Raw genomic sequence first — 14,876 nt, forward strand, 5'->3', positions numbered from 1 at the left:
ATTAATCACCAACTCCAGGTTTTTGAAAGGGAGCAACATTTTATGAATCTCTTGAGGGTGCAGTTTACCAAGCTGAGTTGATTGCAATACACAAAGCAGTTCGACTGGCTCTATCGCTAAATTCAATTAAAAAAACTTACTATAAATATTTATTCAGATTCTGCGTCAAGTTTGCAAGGAATAATAGATTTTTTTCAATAAAAATTTGCTACTTCAAGATATCAACAACTTTTTCCACGCCTTCCTGCTTCCCAACGTCTGAACCTTGTCTGGGTCAAAGCACATCATGGTATGTTAGGTAATGAACTAGCGGATCAACAAGCCAAAGCGGCACATCAAACAGTAGAATGTCCTGTTTATATTTATCCTCTTCCTTCTTCGTATATTAAAAAATTTGCATGGAAACTTCTTTTGACAAAGTGGCAACAAGAATGGATTTCTGGTACAACTGGTCAAAGAACATATAAATTTGTTCCTAAAATCTCATCAAAATTATATTCAATCTCTTCCTCAGTGAACTGGTTTGCCACAGGACATGGCCCTTTCAAGAACTACCTTCATCACTTTGGATTAAGCTCAGATAATCTTTGTGAGTGTGGAAATATTGCCGATCCCGATCATATCATTTTCAATTTGTACTCATTATGCGCAAGATCTTCTAAAAGCTCCATCCGAACAATTTTGGCCATAGTGGTTCAATAATTTAATAAAATACAAAACAAGCCTCAGCCAACTAGACAAAATAATTTCACACTGCAGCTGTTCAATATTTACTGTTTCCCATAGCCAGATGTAGAATATATTCTTCTTTTTAATGTTAAGTGTTCATTTTTTTATTTGATAGGATTTTTAAACTGTTCAATTCTAATTTTGTTTAACAAAAGCATTGTTCTCTACAATGTTTTTTAAAATTGTTCTAATTTTTAACATCAGAGTTCTGTAACTTTCCTAGAGATGTAAAAATAGCTTCTCTTTACTTTTAGTTCTTTTATAAAAATTTTGTCAAATTATGTTGATTCACAAGTCATGTGCTCTTTGGTTGTAGTGTATATGCTAGTTCTTTAAATTTAAAATCTCAAAGTCCAGAATTTCATTAACCGTACCTAACTTTCATATCAATGCTTTTAACATTTTCCCTTCAAGACATAGTTTTCATTTCAAATAGTTTTTCTTTTTTAATCGTACGAAGCACCTAGTGCACAAGGCACAATGGTCTTGATAACAAAAATTTCCTTTTTCTTATGACTATCATTCAGTTTAGCACATCTGATCTGCCAGTCTGCCCTTGGCTGTGGTTTCTTCCTTCCGCGGGATGGTATTATCCTGTTCGTTGTCCTACAGTACAGCTTAGGTCAGGAGCCATCTCGTTTGGTAGAGCTGTTGCTCATATGCGTGTTCTGGAATTTCATGAAACCACTTGAATTAAATGAGGCTTAATCTGAGTAACATTCTTTATCTAGCAGTTTAACACCTTTGTCGCATTCACGAACCATTTGCAGTATGCCATTATATTCTATGCCTCTAATGGCTTTAATTGTTAGGTTATGGTTAATACAGTTATAAGGTGTCTGCATGCCTTCGTGGTATAACTGGAAGCAAGCTTGACGGGTATTTGGGAGGTATGGATTTCGAAACCCGCATAAGGTCACTGCTGATTTCTTCAGTTTCCTAATGTCGAAAAGTTCTAAATAACTCTATAATGGCACCTGAACTAAAAGGTGGTGGTTGATAATTTGTCATCACCGGGGTTTGCCGATTGGGTCCCCTGATTCCCAGCCATCCTTTAAAAAGGGGAGTATATAAGGTATTTTTTCCCTCCTTTCTGCATGCTTTAGTGGTATACATACTCAATGCGTATTCAGGAGGTCTAGGGTTTGAGTCCTGGTGAGAGCACTGAACATTTTTCATGTCTCCTGCTTCAAAATACCCTAACAACTACACAGTAAGCCTTCAGTTTTGTCACTTTCTGAAAAACTGAGTAAGCTAAATAAGTTTCTTGAAAAGATATTTGTAAAGATGTAAGTTATGGGCAGTCTGTATAAAAAAATTTTTTATTGCTACATTACCACTCTTTAATACAGTTTAAGTAGTTTGCTACTGCAGAATATTAAAAACACTTCCTGCCATCTCTAATTTTTTCTTCAAATTCATAATTGTCTGTTTTGCTAGTGGCTTCTTATTGCCATATTTCTTTACCAATGAGGCTTGACACTGTTTAAAGGAACTCATCACTCAGTAATTAAAAATTACAAAAGCATGCATTTCTGTTGTAAACACTATTCTAATTCATTAGTGCACAACACAATAATAACTGATTACACGTCAAACATTGCAGGCATGTGCATGTGAGATGGTGCTAGAGGTCAGTTTTCCTGGTGACGTCAGAATATCCCCCTTATCCTTCTCAAGCATCCCATTCTCCTTTGATTCAAATTTCATGCATGTACATTTCAAAACTTTCTAAAAATTAGTACTTTCTTTGACGTGGTACTGATAGAATCGTAAGTTTGTGCAATTACTGAATTCATTAATGATTGTGTTTTCTGTGTGGTCCAGCAATCCTCAGTTCGAATTCCATCACTACGAGCATGTTCCTTATTGCCTTTATTAATTCTTTTAACTTTTTTGTAATTATTTTGAGAGAAAAATTTAACATGAAAAATATTTCACAAACTATATAAAATTTATATTGTATTATATTATACAGTACAAAGTCTGTAATCCGGACATCCATTATCCGGAATGATCTATAATCCGAACCTCAAAGCCACAAACTTTGTTTTTTTGTATGCTTATTTTTGCTTTTTTATATGTTTACGCATGCGCATTTAGCACAAAAAAACGAAGCAACTTAAACAACTTACATTGAAAGAAATGTTTAATAAAGTAAACAAATATTAAGCTGCTTTTTTTTTTTTTTTTTTTTTTTTTTTGTAAATTTTGGTACCCTTTAGGTCATAATTGCTCTCTGTTTCATAAATTATGATTTCATATTTTTAATTGTGTAATTTCTGCATGCCATCTTACGAGATTTAAATTGATGATCTATAATCGGGAAAAACCCTTAATCCGGAGTCGCCGAAGTCCCGACGAATCTGGATTATGGACTTTGTACTGTATTTGTTTTTCACAAGCTACATAAAATTTTGCTTGGATTATTATATAGAGTAACATTTGTTTATTTTTTATATCTTAAATGTGTTTTACCTTACTAGATGGTTAAATTAGAAATTAATTTCAGGGTACAAAAGCTCAGTATTTGGCTGCAAGAGCTTTGAAAACAAAGTCGTGGAGGTTCCATACTATGTTTATGATGTGGTTCCAAAGGCATGAAGAACCCAAAACTATCACAGATGAATACGAGCAGGTATTGCATATTCCTTGATTTATATATATTCTCTCTCTCCATCTTGCTGTTTGGGAGGGGGGATATAACATTGAATTTACTAAAATATTTCATAATTTAATTGCTACACATTTGTTCCAAGATGTGATGCATATATTTTCAAATCTGTAGAATTTTGTAATTTGTTTATTTTAATACTAATAAAGTGTACTTTTGTTTTTACTTCCTTGTAAGAAGTAAAGGAAGTACTGTAATCCCAAAAAATTCCAGTTATCATATTTCAATGAAAATATTAATTTTGACTGCTATTGAATGCAATTTAACGATATTGCGTGACATCTGTATGTAAGGACAGAATAAAGGATTCTTTTTCCCCAAATGAATTATAAAATTGATTTAAATTGGATTCAGACGGGATTTTTTCATGGCATCTGTACATATTTATGTTATCTCACATAACTCAAAAACGAGTAGCCTCGGAGCATTGAAATTTTGCATATAAGACTGCTATAACATGTAGTTGTGCACCTCTCTTTTTTTTTGGTGTCAATCGGCTGCACCAAAAGTATATATATATATATATATATATTTAATATTTTGGCAGGCAGGCACAGGAATGACAAAGCTTGACGATATAATTATATCAGAGTCCGAGCGTTTTTGTAGCTGAGTAGAAGGCTGAAAAATGACAACAAAGAAGGGTTTAGACTTTTAGATTCCACATCTTTATTCAGTTATCACCTCAGATAATTTTTCCTTTAGATGAAATTATCCAAATTACATATTGAATAGTGATTTAAACGTAGTAAGATTAAATTTAGATTTCTATGTCATTACCTGTTCTAACAAAGCGAAGGAAAAGAGGAGCAAGGACTTGTAGTGTAGCAGTAAGAAAGCAGTCTGACAAAAAATGGTGCACACTCGATATTTTTACTAGCAGTTATATAACATGCCAGAATGTTCTTGAAAGAGTAGCAAGGACTTGTAGTGTAGCGGTAGAAGAAAGCAGTCTGACAAAAAATGGCACACACTCAATATTTATACTAGCAGTTATATAACATGCCAGAATGTTCTTGAAAGTGCTGGTCTAGGGGGAAGATCTTGAAATTGCGGAAAGTTAATTATAGGTTGCCTGTTCATGCAGAGCAGAACCTTTATATTTTACCACACATATTTATAATATATATATACTCACTCAGTTACTTTGATGAGCTCAGTTTCTTTTATTCTTATATGTTGGTAAATTGTGCATTTTTGCTTTAAAAATGACTGAATTATGTTGTTCTTGTCTTCTGGTTAAGATTTTTATGCCTTTAGTTAATCTGCATGCAGTAACTGTAAAATTGTCAACAGTTTAAAAGTTGATAATTTTACAGTTATTGCTAATTATACAGTTTAAGTGCGGCTAAGTGTATTTATTTATTTATTTATTTATTTATTTTTACCATAGCAATTGTATTTGTGTTTGCATTTGAAACTTAGCAGAATAGTGAATTAAGTTTTTCTGCACCTTCAGTGTCTTTTTGGCAAGTGGGACCAAAACAAAACTTTTAGTTTTGTGCACCGAAAATCTGCCTTCTTGCTTACTGGCCAAATTGCTTGTTTTGCGTAAAAACTCTAATTTTAGTTGTAAAATTTAAAAAAAAAAAAAAAAAAAGTTTTATGTTTTTCTACATCTTTCAATTTTCAATGAAAATATTTTGAGTTTTTATGTGCTTTTTCGTGAAGTGAGAACTAAATTAATTGTATGAGAAATACATCTCTAATGAAATTCGAGGAAATAGGTTTAAATGAAATCCAGGAAAAATTGCATATAATTTAATATTCTCTACAAGGATATCATGTGGTGCAACCATCACATTTTATTCAATATTTTAATTAGAACAAGAATTTCAAGAAGGAAGAGAACTACTAGTTACCAGATATCCAAAAAATTTTGTGCGGTAGCTTTCAGTGAGAAATAATAATTCATGATTTCATACAAGTGCAGTTTATTCACCAAAATAATCGCTTTCAGTTATATTTTCCTAGTGAGTTATGAGCTTATAAATTCTGTGTTTTTAAATGTTCTAGAGCAAAAAATTGACCTGTGGCCTTCATGACATCATCTCGGTTTCAGAAATCTTGCTTGCACAAATGGTTATCTATGCCCCCAAACAGGTGATAGATGGAATTATGTCCAGGGAATAAGGAGGATAGTAAAACTTCCCAAATGGTGTTGATCACCTCCTTGGTTGCAGTAGACATATGAGGTCTAAGATTGTCTTGAAGAATGATCATTCCTTTTGTGTTGACCAAGACTGGCTGCTTCCGAGCAGTGCTTTTGAGATGAGTATGGCACAACTATGGTGGTTTTACATGTCTCTTAGCAGTTCACAGGGTGTGCAGTGGTCCTGGCATATGCTTATAAGTTCTTAATTTGAAAATAAATTATAAAGACCTTTAAAGCTGATCTAGCAGTGATGTGGGCACACTTTTTTCATGCATGTTTCTTGACAGTGTTATAGCAAGATGCTTTTCTTGTAGTGAGAGAAAACTTGCTTATCTGTGCCATTTTGGATTAACACTTTATTTTCAGAGTCTCATGTATGATGAATTTAAGAAGCTACCCCACTTTATGTTGTTATCTGAAAAGACTTTGAATAAAACAAATTTTTAAAAAAGCAATTATATCTGCATATCAGATATTGGCAGTCTGACCAAAATGAAGTTGTAACTTGATTTTTGACATGTTTTCATGGGACATGCAACAGCTACTAATATTTTCGAAAGTTTTCAAATGGCTGTTAAAAAACTAGATATAAAAAAGCTGCTACAAGTAAGTATGGATGGGCTGACCGGAAATTGGAAGTTTTATGAAACTCTCCAACATGAATTGAAAAAGGAATACAGCAATAAATGTATATTTAGTATATTTATTAGTAGAGGCTTGCATATTTTGAACAATGCTTTCCGTAAAGGAGTATCCACTAGAAGCTGGGATATACCTTCTATATTAGGAGCACTGTACCATCTATTCAAAGGTTCTCCAGCACACCAAGAAGACTTTTAACAGCAAGTGTGCGTAAGACTTTGCCATTGAAATTTTGTAACCATTGGTTGGCTAGACAATGTACCGGTCTATTTGCATGCTTTTCAAATTTTGGAAGATATAAAAGGTTGTGTCAGGCTAATTGAAAATGGAAAATATGCAAAAATAACTTGCTAATCATATGAAATAATAAGAGATGCAATTAAAGACAAATTAATGCCTGTAAAATTCCCTTTTTTTCATTTGTGTGGCTGAACTGGTCAAACCATTTTTGGAGCTGTACCAAAGTAATGAACCGCTTGCTTTGGTTTATACAGATTAATAATGCAACTTTTGCAACATTTCAAAATTATAAAAGAAGAGTATATGCTAAAAATCAGTTCATCACTGAAATCTTTATGTAACCTTGATTTTTCCTCAAAAAGGTATTGTTAATGAAATAAACAAAATCAGTTTAGGATTTAGAGCTGATAAGCTCTTGCAAGAACTACACGCTAAAAAAGAAATCACGGATAAAGATTACCTTTCTCTATTATTTTTCAGCTACTTGAAAAGCTGTGGAGAAATGTCCAGTTAATTATTCACTAATTTGAAATGCTGTTTCTGTGAATCCATAGTATATGGCACAAAAACGCACAAGAAAATGAAAAGTATATTCATCCATTTTTCCCAGAAAGGTCACATTGCAGAAGAAGAATGTGATAACATTCTTTTGGAATATTCCGATTTCATAAAAAATGTTGTCCGGCCATTCCTTATAGAATTTAAAACCTATGATGTGAAAAAAAATGAGATTCAATACTTTATTGCATATATTCAGCAACGAAAAATACTTCAAGTTACGGGAAACATTTAAAATGATCTTTATTCTTTCTCATGGGCAAGTTTGTGTTGAACGAGGATTTAGAATCAATAAAAATATAGAAACAGAAAATCTGCAGGAAAATTTATACATTGTCCAGTGCATAGTTTGTGGTTATGTGAAACATGCAGGTGAGATACACGATTTATCAATTATGAAAGAGCAGCAGCTTCCTCAGCCCATTATTGACTATATTTGGAAGAACAAGAAAAAGAAATTATTCAAGGTAAAAAAGAAAAGCAGAATCAACAGATGAATTGATTTCTCTTAAAGGAAAGAAAACTCTCTTAGAAAGATTATTTATTAGAAAATTAGAAATTATTCTCTTAGAAAGATTATATTTATATATATATATTTAATTCTTAGAGTAATTTATTACAATTTGATTTGAAGTTCTTGAAAATAAAACGAATAAAACGAAGAATTGAAAATAAAACGAAGTTCTTGAAAATAAAACGAATGAATTTGCTAAAAAGGCTGAGATCACAAAAGACTTTTATTCTTTTAAATAAATCTAATGAAATGTTAAAAAGTATTTGTGAAAAACAAACTATTTAGAGAACTGTATTCAGACTTTAATGAAAGGTGACAAGAAAAATGAAAAATATTATTCATTAATAAGCATATTTTTTTCTTGTTTCGTTTTGTATGCGGTAAAGTACTTTGTATGGATATAATAAATGTGGTTTATTATTATTTTTCTCTATTTTTAACTGAAATTTCATCATTAAATCTTGTAATATAGTTTAGTTTTTAATAAGTCCTCCCTTTCATTGTAATCTAGTTTAGTAAATTTAACTGTTATTTAAAATTAAAAAATAATTATAATTGTTTTTATGTTGAGTAATGCTAATTCTCTCTTAATAAACACTGAATTTCTCATATTTTAAATTACAAGTCAAGTCTAATTTTTCTTTGAAGATCATGCAGTTGTGTATATATGTAATTAAACAGGTGCTTATTTTTTTCTTAAAATGTGCTTGAAAAGTGCTTATTTTTTTAACTAAAATTGTGACTACTAACCCTGATTCAAAGTGCACAGTGCCAGCAGTGGTACACCAAAAACAGAACAATATCTTCTGATAATGAATGTTTTGTTTGAGGGCAAATGCCACTGAACCGGAACAACCAATGATGTTTTCTTTCATGTGTAATACCCATTTCTTGTTGCATGTCAATATCTAATCCTGGAATGGGGCTTTCTTGGGCATGACAGCAATTAAGAGCAAACGGTGAGCCGCTGGAGTTTGGTTTCCTCAATAAAAATGTGAGAAATCCTCTTACTAAGCTTCCATGTCTTCCCAAAGTTGTGCAGATGCAATAGAATGGTTTCCTCCAGCATTCAAAACCCTTGTGCAAGTTCCTTTCATGTTTGATGCCTCCTTTGGCAGTGCTTTGTCGATATGGATGATGTCCAGTTCAAAAGTTGTCCTGGGGACTCGTATCTCCAGATTCAATCAACTGAAACATTATCAATCTGTGCACTGACCTACTGGTGCCTTTGAAACATGGAGCATATTGAGCAGCTTCTGCAACACTGCTGCCCAAATTGAAATTCTAATAAGCATGGACATATAAAACATCCTTTGATGCTGATGTGTTTACTTCAGGATTGTAGTTATTACAAAACTGCTTTTGGCACAACCAGCACGCCTCACAACTCTGCAGTTGATGGAAATGTCAACATCTAACATCATCCCAACAGGGTTGCTGAAACCTACCATTTTAATTTCACTCATTGTTCCAGTGGCACAAACCTTTTTGAACACCTGGTAACACTGTGCTGTCTTGGAATATAATTTAGAAAGGTCATAATCAGTGACATTTTTTAGATTGCTGGAAGCTGTTCATAAAGACATTTATGGCTTGGAAGGGGGCTTCGTTTCAAATGTTATAAAATCTTATTCTATTGAAAACAAGGGTTTTTCTTCTAATTTTTAAAAATGTTCAATTTGAAGTATACTTATTATGGGCTAAATAAATACTTCAATTAAATAATATATTTTATAACTAGAACTTAATTCAAATAATGTAATTCATTATATAGAATGATTTATTGTGATTTTTTTCTCTTGAAACCAATTTAAAATATACTTTCCAATATGTATTGTGTTGTTATTTATGAGCTGTCTTTGTTATTTAGGGTACTTACATTTATTTTGATTTTGAAAAATGGGCACAGAGGAAGAAAGAAGGCTTTACTTTTGAGTACAAGTATCTTGAAGATAGAGATTTGAACTGATTTAATAAAAGAAAAAATATATATAAAAATAAAAATTTATAGCTTAATAAAAAAAAGCAAAGTGTAACTCATAACTTTTATGAATTTGAGAGTTTTTAAAGCCTATTGAAAAAATGTAAATAGAGGATTATTTTCTGTGTCGTCGTTGCTCGACAGTTTCCGAAAAGGACATTTGGTATCCTGCGAGAAAATCAACTAAAGTTTGGCTAAAACAAGAAAAAGTTTTGCACTTAACCTGAAACAAGATTCCACAGTAAATCAAAATATGGCAGCTAGGTGCGTTTCATGGTTACTAATACAAGATTCATTTTCATCCTGCCAGCTCATATTTGTTAATACTTTTTTTGGCATATATTTGTGTAAATATTGTATTAATGGTTAAAGTATTTTTTACTGATCAATGTGACTTAATTGTTAATAGTTATTTGGGAAAATTGTATATTTATCATGCATAAGTCTGAAAAGATATGTAAAATAATAATGCATATTTTTTGAGAAACACTGATTTTTCAGTTAAGAAAAAAATTTTGATATCTTGAAATTTTAAGATTGATATTAATCAAACAACATACTATGCATAAAATGTGCCCAATGAAGGAAAATAATGATCAAGTACAGAATTTTTTTTTTTTTTTTTTTTTTCATTTTAACAAGATACTTTATTAAAATTTTCATGAAGTTGAATTTCACGTTTTAGTTAAATTTTTGAAAATAATATTTTCATTCAAACGAATTGAAAAATTTCAGTTTTGTAATTTCATTTCTATTGTTTCAAAAATAAGAATGCTGACAGTGCATTAAAACGTGACTTTACAATATATATATATATATATATAATTCTTAGAGTAATTTATTGCAATTTGATTTGAGGACTTGAAAATATCCTCTCTCTTTTTTAAAGAACACGTTAATATTAAATTGAGCAATAGTATTTTATGGAAAATATATCACCTAAAATCTTAAAATAATGCTATAGTGCTTGTCACTGTACTTGGATTTAGTGCTTATAAAATAGAACATTGTTTCATGTATCTCAATTGAGTGAGAAATCCTTCCATAAAGAGGAGGAAAAAAATGATTGATATAGTATATGCAATTTTGTAATTATCTCTTGTTAGTTTAAAGGAAATGAACTTTCAAAGAAGTATATGTCAAAAGAAACACAGGAAAGTGATGCATAAATATTCTCATGTTACTTCATACATCATACTTAAAAGGGGGGAAATAGGTAATTATTATTTGTAACCATTTTATGGAATTGAATCATGATATTAAGTTTCCAGAATTATGTATATTGAATATAAATGAGCTTTGAATTAAAAAAAATAACGCTACTTATATTTTCTGTTTTGTAATGAAATATTCACATTGATTGTACATTATTATTATAAGAAATATTAATATTGCTTTAAAGCTAGCTGACTTTCAAATCAAGCTCTCAAGGTGACATATGCTGTTTTAAAATAACATTTTGTAAAAAAGTATTTTTATGGAAAGCTAAAGAGTATTGCTCCACTTTCCTAAAAAAAGTGTTCCTTATTGTGTCAGTCTTCCTGTACTCTAAAGAAACAGGGTATTCTTATGTACATAAGATATAATTTTTTTTTTTTTTTTTACAACCATGTATGATGCATAAAAATTGTTGCAGTAAAACTTCAGGATTTTAAAAATTCCAAAATATTAAATGTGTATTTTTCCCAAACAATAATTTGTTCCTGTTATTTGTATTAGTTTTGTGTTGACTTTTAATATTTTTGTTCCTAAGAAAACGATTCTTAATTAAAAAAAAAGATGTGTTTAAGAATAATTTATTTGTGATTTGTAAACTAATTCCTTATAAAACTGTTGGTGTCTTAAAAGCCCAATATGAGATTCAGCTTTATATTAGCCAAAATAATTTAAATATGTGCTGTGCTTTGTATTTTATTCTTTATCAAATTTGATATATCAGAGTAATTTACGTTCACTTTTATGTAGACTGGAATTGAAAACATTTCTAATTCTATGTTATGCCTGTTAAGAATAGGAGAAATAATTTACTTCAAATTGAATGAAAGTTAGTTTTGAAATAGGAAAACTAAACTTGAATTATTATCTTTTTCCCAGTTTGTGTGATTTATTTTATGATACTGTTGTATTCTTCTGATTATGAATTTAGACATGATTTTTATTAATTATTCATTAACTATAATTTTATTGTACCTCATAATCATTGTGAAGAAATGTGATTTATTGTAAGAAAGTCAAATCATTGATTTCATGTTTCAGTATAGAGCAAAACATTGTATTGTTTTAGTCCAACTTGTACAGTCGCACACTGTTCTTATTTTTGTACAGCAAAATTCATTTTGTTTTTGCCAAGTCCTTGACTCCAATAGGTACTGTGTAAAATCTCAGGTTTTACCTACTTGGCAAATTGTAAATATTGATGATGACGATAAGAACTAAGGCTTTATAAGTTCTATCAAATAAATAAAACTCTATGCAGAATTTTGTTTCTTTCATGTAAATAATTTCGTGTGTAGTTATTATAAATTTTACAGCTACAACTTAATGTGAAAAAATGCTACCGAGTCCTATAAGCAACCAAGCCCTCTAGATTCACGTATAAAGTGTTATATTTAGACAGTGCCGCCCAGACAGTATAGTGGTTAGGGGAGGTGACTGCTATACCAAAGGGTCCGCGTTCGAAATCCCGCAGAAGGCACGGGTGTAAATGGCATGTTCTCTCGTAGGAGGTAATGGTGGCCACCTGTTAGAAGCCTTCATAATAAATGACCACCACTTCTGGCCTTTGTAGGGGGCCCACCAGCGGCTGAGCGGTAAAGTCGCTGAACACTGGTAGTTCGGTCCGAGGTTCGAATCCTGTGAATGGGCTGGCTGCATGGACATTTTCGTGGTTTTCCCCATTTGTAACATGTATATGAGCAAGTTTACCTTAGAAAGTCCTCCACGAAGGCATCTCTACCCTGAGGCACATAGCCCTAGTGTGCTTTGCCATAATTAAATAAACCAAATAAACCTGGCTTTCGTAGCGGTGAAAGCCTAAAAATGGCTAGTCTCCGCCATTAAAAAAATATTCAGACACTATTTATTAGATAGATTAATAAGAATATAACAAATGTAAAGCAGTCATGGGTAAATTATAGGCAACAATCATATTTCTTTAATAGAAATCTTCATTCCAATCAGAATACATGGTAATATTAAGTATCTATTAAGGTATCTACATTTCTATTTCCCTGCAATTTGAATCTCACCTTTCTTGTTGCTTTTGCTATTCCTTAGGCATCAAGCATCCATAAATTATTAGAGAAGGTAAATGTGCAGCCGACTCGGCGAAATCGTAGACCAAATGCCAGTTCGTGATTGCTTTGCTGTGATGGGTTGGTTCTTATATTGTGAGGGTTTGTCTTTATTATAACATGAAAACAAACATTACCTGGATGAATCCACTTTGGAATTTGGGGAGCTTGTTCTTTGAATGCATTGAGGAAAGAGGGAAATTATACAGATATTTAAGTTTTCGGAATTTGGTGCTAAAAAGCTAGCACAGAAAATATGCAAAGAAATACAGTAACATAACAAGTGTCAATAAATATCATGGTTAGAAAAAATTCATAATGCTGAGAGATTTAGACCTATTCCGTATTAAAAGAACTTTTAAATTTGTAAATATATATTCTGAGAAAGATTTTTTAAAGAGAATATCTTATGTAAAGCAGTATGAAATGGAATGTGTGAATTTAAGAGAATCTAAATGATAAATTAGGGGGAAAAACATGCCTAAAATTAGTCAAAGTAGTCTATGAGAGAATAAGCAAAGTTCTAACCTTATGCTGGTAATGAAGTTACAGAATACCTTGATTTCAAAGGAGATGAATAAACAGATCAATCTTCTATATAGAGGCAAAGCCAACAGCTAAATACTGTATATTTCGGTGTAGAAGTAGAGGATTTTTAGAAATTTTTTCATAAACTACATTATGGGGAAGCTACTGGAAAAAAAAAAAAAAAAAAAATTAATGAAATGAGTTGTTTTATTTTCAAAATTGTTTATATTGCTGGTTTCTAGAACAAATAACACAGAGCGTATACAAACACAAAGAATGGAAAACATGCCCTAGCTTCAGACTACAGCGATTTCATTGGGAAATATTGTACTCATTTTACTTGCGTGGCAACATTTTCACCCTCAAGGTGACATGTTTGAACATTACAGGAACTTTTTATTTTGGCTTAGAAATAGGTTTTGAAATTTTGACCAAAAAAACACTCTCTCGGAACTCTCTTATTCAGAAATATACGAAAAATAGTAGAAAATTTTTAAAATGTAAAACCATATGTTGGATGAAGTTAAAAAACAAAACATCAAAAACGATAGCAATGAATATCATTAATTAAAATCAGATTTTATGAATGGCCGGGTAACTCCTGAGCATTTTTAATGAAGCAATATTCTCTTCATCAAAATTGTTGACAATCTCTGCTGCACATGAATGTATCTTCGTTAGAATTGGATTTGCAAGAGCATTGTATCTACAGGAAATTAAAAAAATTTGACATAAAATTAGCAATGTCTGGGAACAATTCACAAACTTTCTCTGCAATAGTACACAAGATATGTACCAAGCATATCAGATGCAATATTTTGGATGAAAACAAGATCTCAGCTACCTTTTTTATATTACTTTTTGTCACTGGTTGCATCAATTAAGAAGAGATGTTGTTCTCATGTTTAATTTAATCAGGTAGGGTAAATTCTGAGAGCTAATGAAAACTTGAAATACAGTCAAAAGTCTTTAATCCGGACTCGTCGGGACTTCGGCGATTCCGGATTATAGATCATCCGTTTAAATCTGGTAAGATGGCATGCAGAAATTATAAAATTAAAAATATGAAACCGTAATTTATAAAATAATGAACAATTATGATCTAAAGGGTATCAAAATTTACAAAAAAAGAATCTTAATATTTATTTGTTTACTTTATTAAACATTTCTTTCAACGCGCGCATGCATAAAGCATACCTTACGCATAGCCGAAATTAGAAAATTGCAACCAGAAAACTATTTGATTTGTATTCGTGATATTTATAATGACGAGGAATTTGATTTAAATCATATCAAAGACAGAGAACATCGACATGAAATACTACATTTAGTAAGGAATTATAAGCCGAATAAAATAATAACATCTGCCCTGAAGATAACGATAGTGCTGACAGATCAACTTCCAGGTCATTGCGCGCCACGACGTTCCCCCACCCCGCGCAGAGCAGCGTGAAATTGATAAGCATATTTTGGAACCGTTAGGTAAACAAGGGATATGCCTTTATCCATTTTTTGTAGCAATTCCACTTTTTGTTTGATGGACATCTTTTGGGAGCTCCAGC

General features: G+C 31.5%; 1 protein-coding gene across 2 annotated transcripts in view; it reads left to right on the forward strand.

Annotated features, from left to right (window-relative positions):
* The window catches only part of LOC118195531 (CCR4-NOT transcription complex subunit 3-like), a 72,651-nt gene extending 60,680 nt beyond the window's left edge, over nucleotides 1-11,971 (forward strand). For both annotated transcript variants that reach the window (XM_085812615.1, XM_085812613.1), the window contains exons 15-16: nucleotides 3,242-3,367; nucleotides 9,383-11,971. In XM_085812615.1, coding sequence (XP_085668741.1) covers nucleotides 3,242-3,367; nucleotides 9,383-9,481 — 225 coding nt within the window. In that variant the 3' untranslated portion in view covers nucleotides 9,482-11,971. The remainder of the gene's footprint in view (nucleotides 1-3,241; nucleotides 3,368-9,382) is intronic.
* Nucleotides 11,972-14,876: the final 2,905 nt, after the last annotated feature.

This window comes from Stegodyphus dumicola, chromosome 3 (assembly GCF_044657685.1).
Source record: "Stegodyphus dumicola isolate Sdum_Otavi_A_Nest chromosome 3, ASM4465768v1".
NCBI lineage: Eukaryota > Metazoa > Arthropoda > Arachnida > Araneae > Eresidae > Stegodyphus > Stegodyphus dumicola.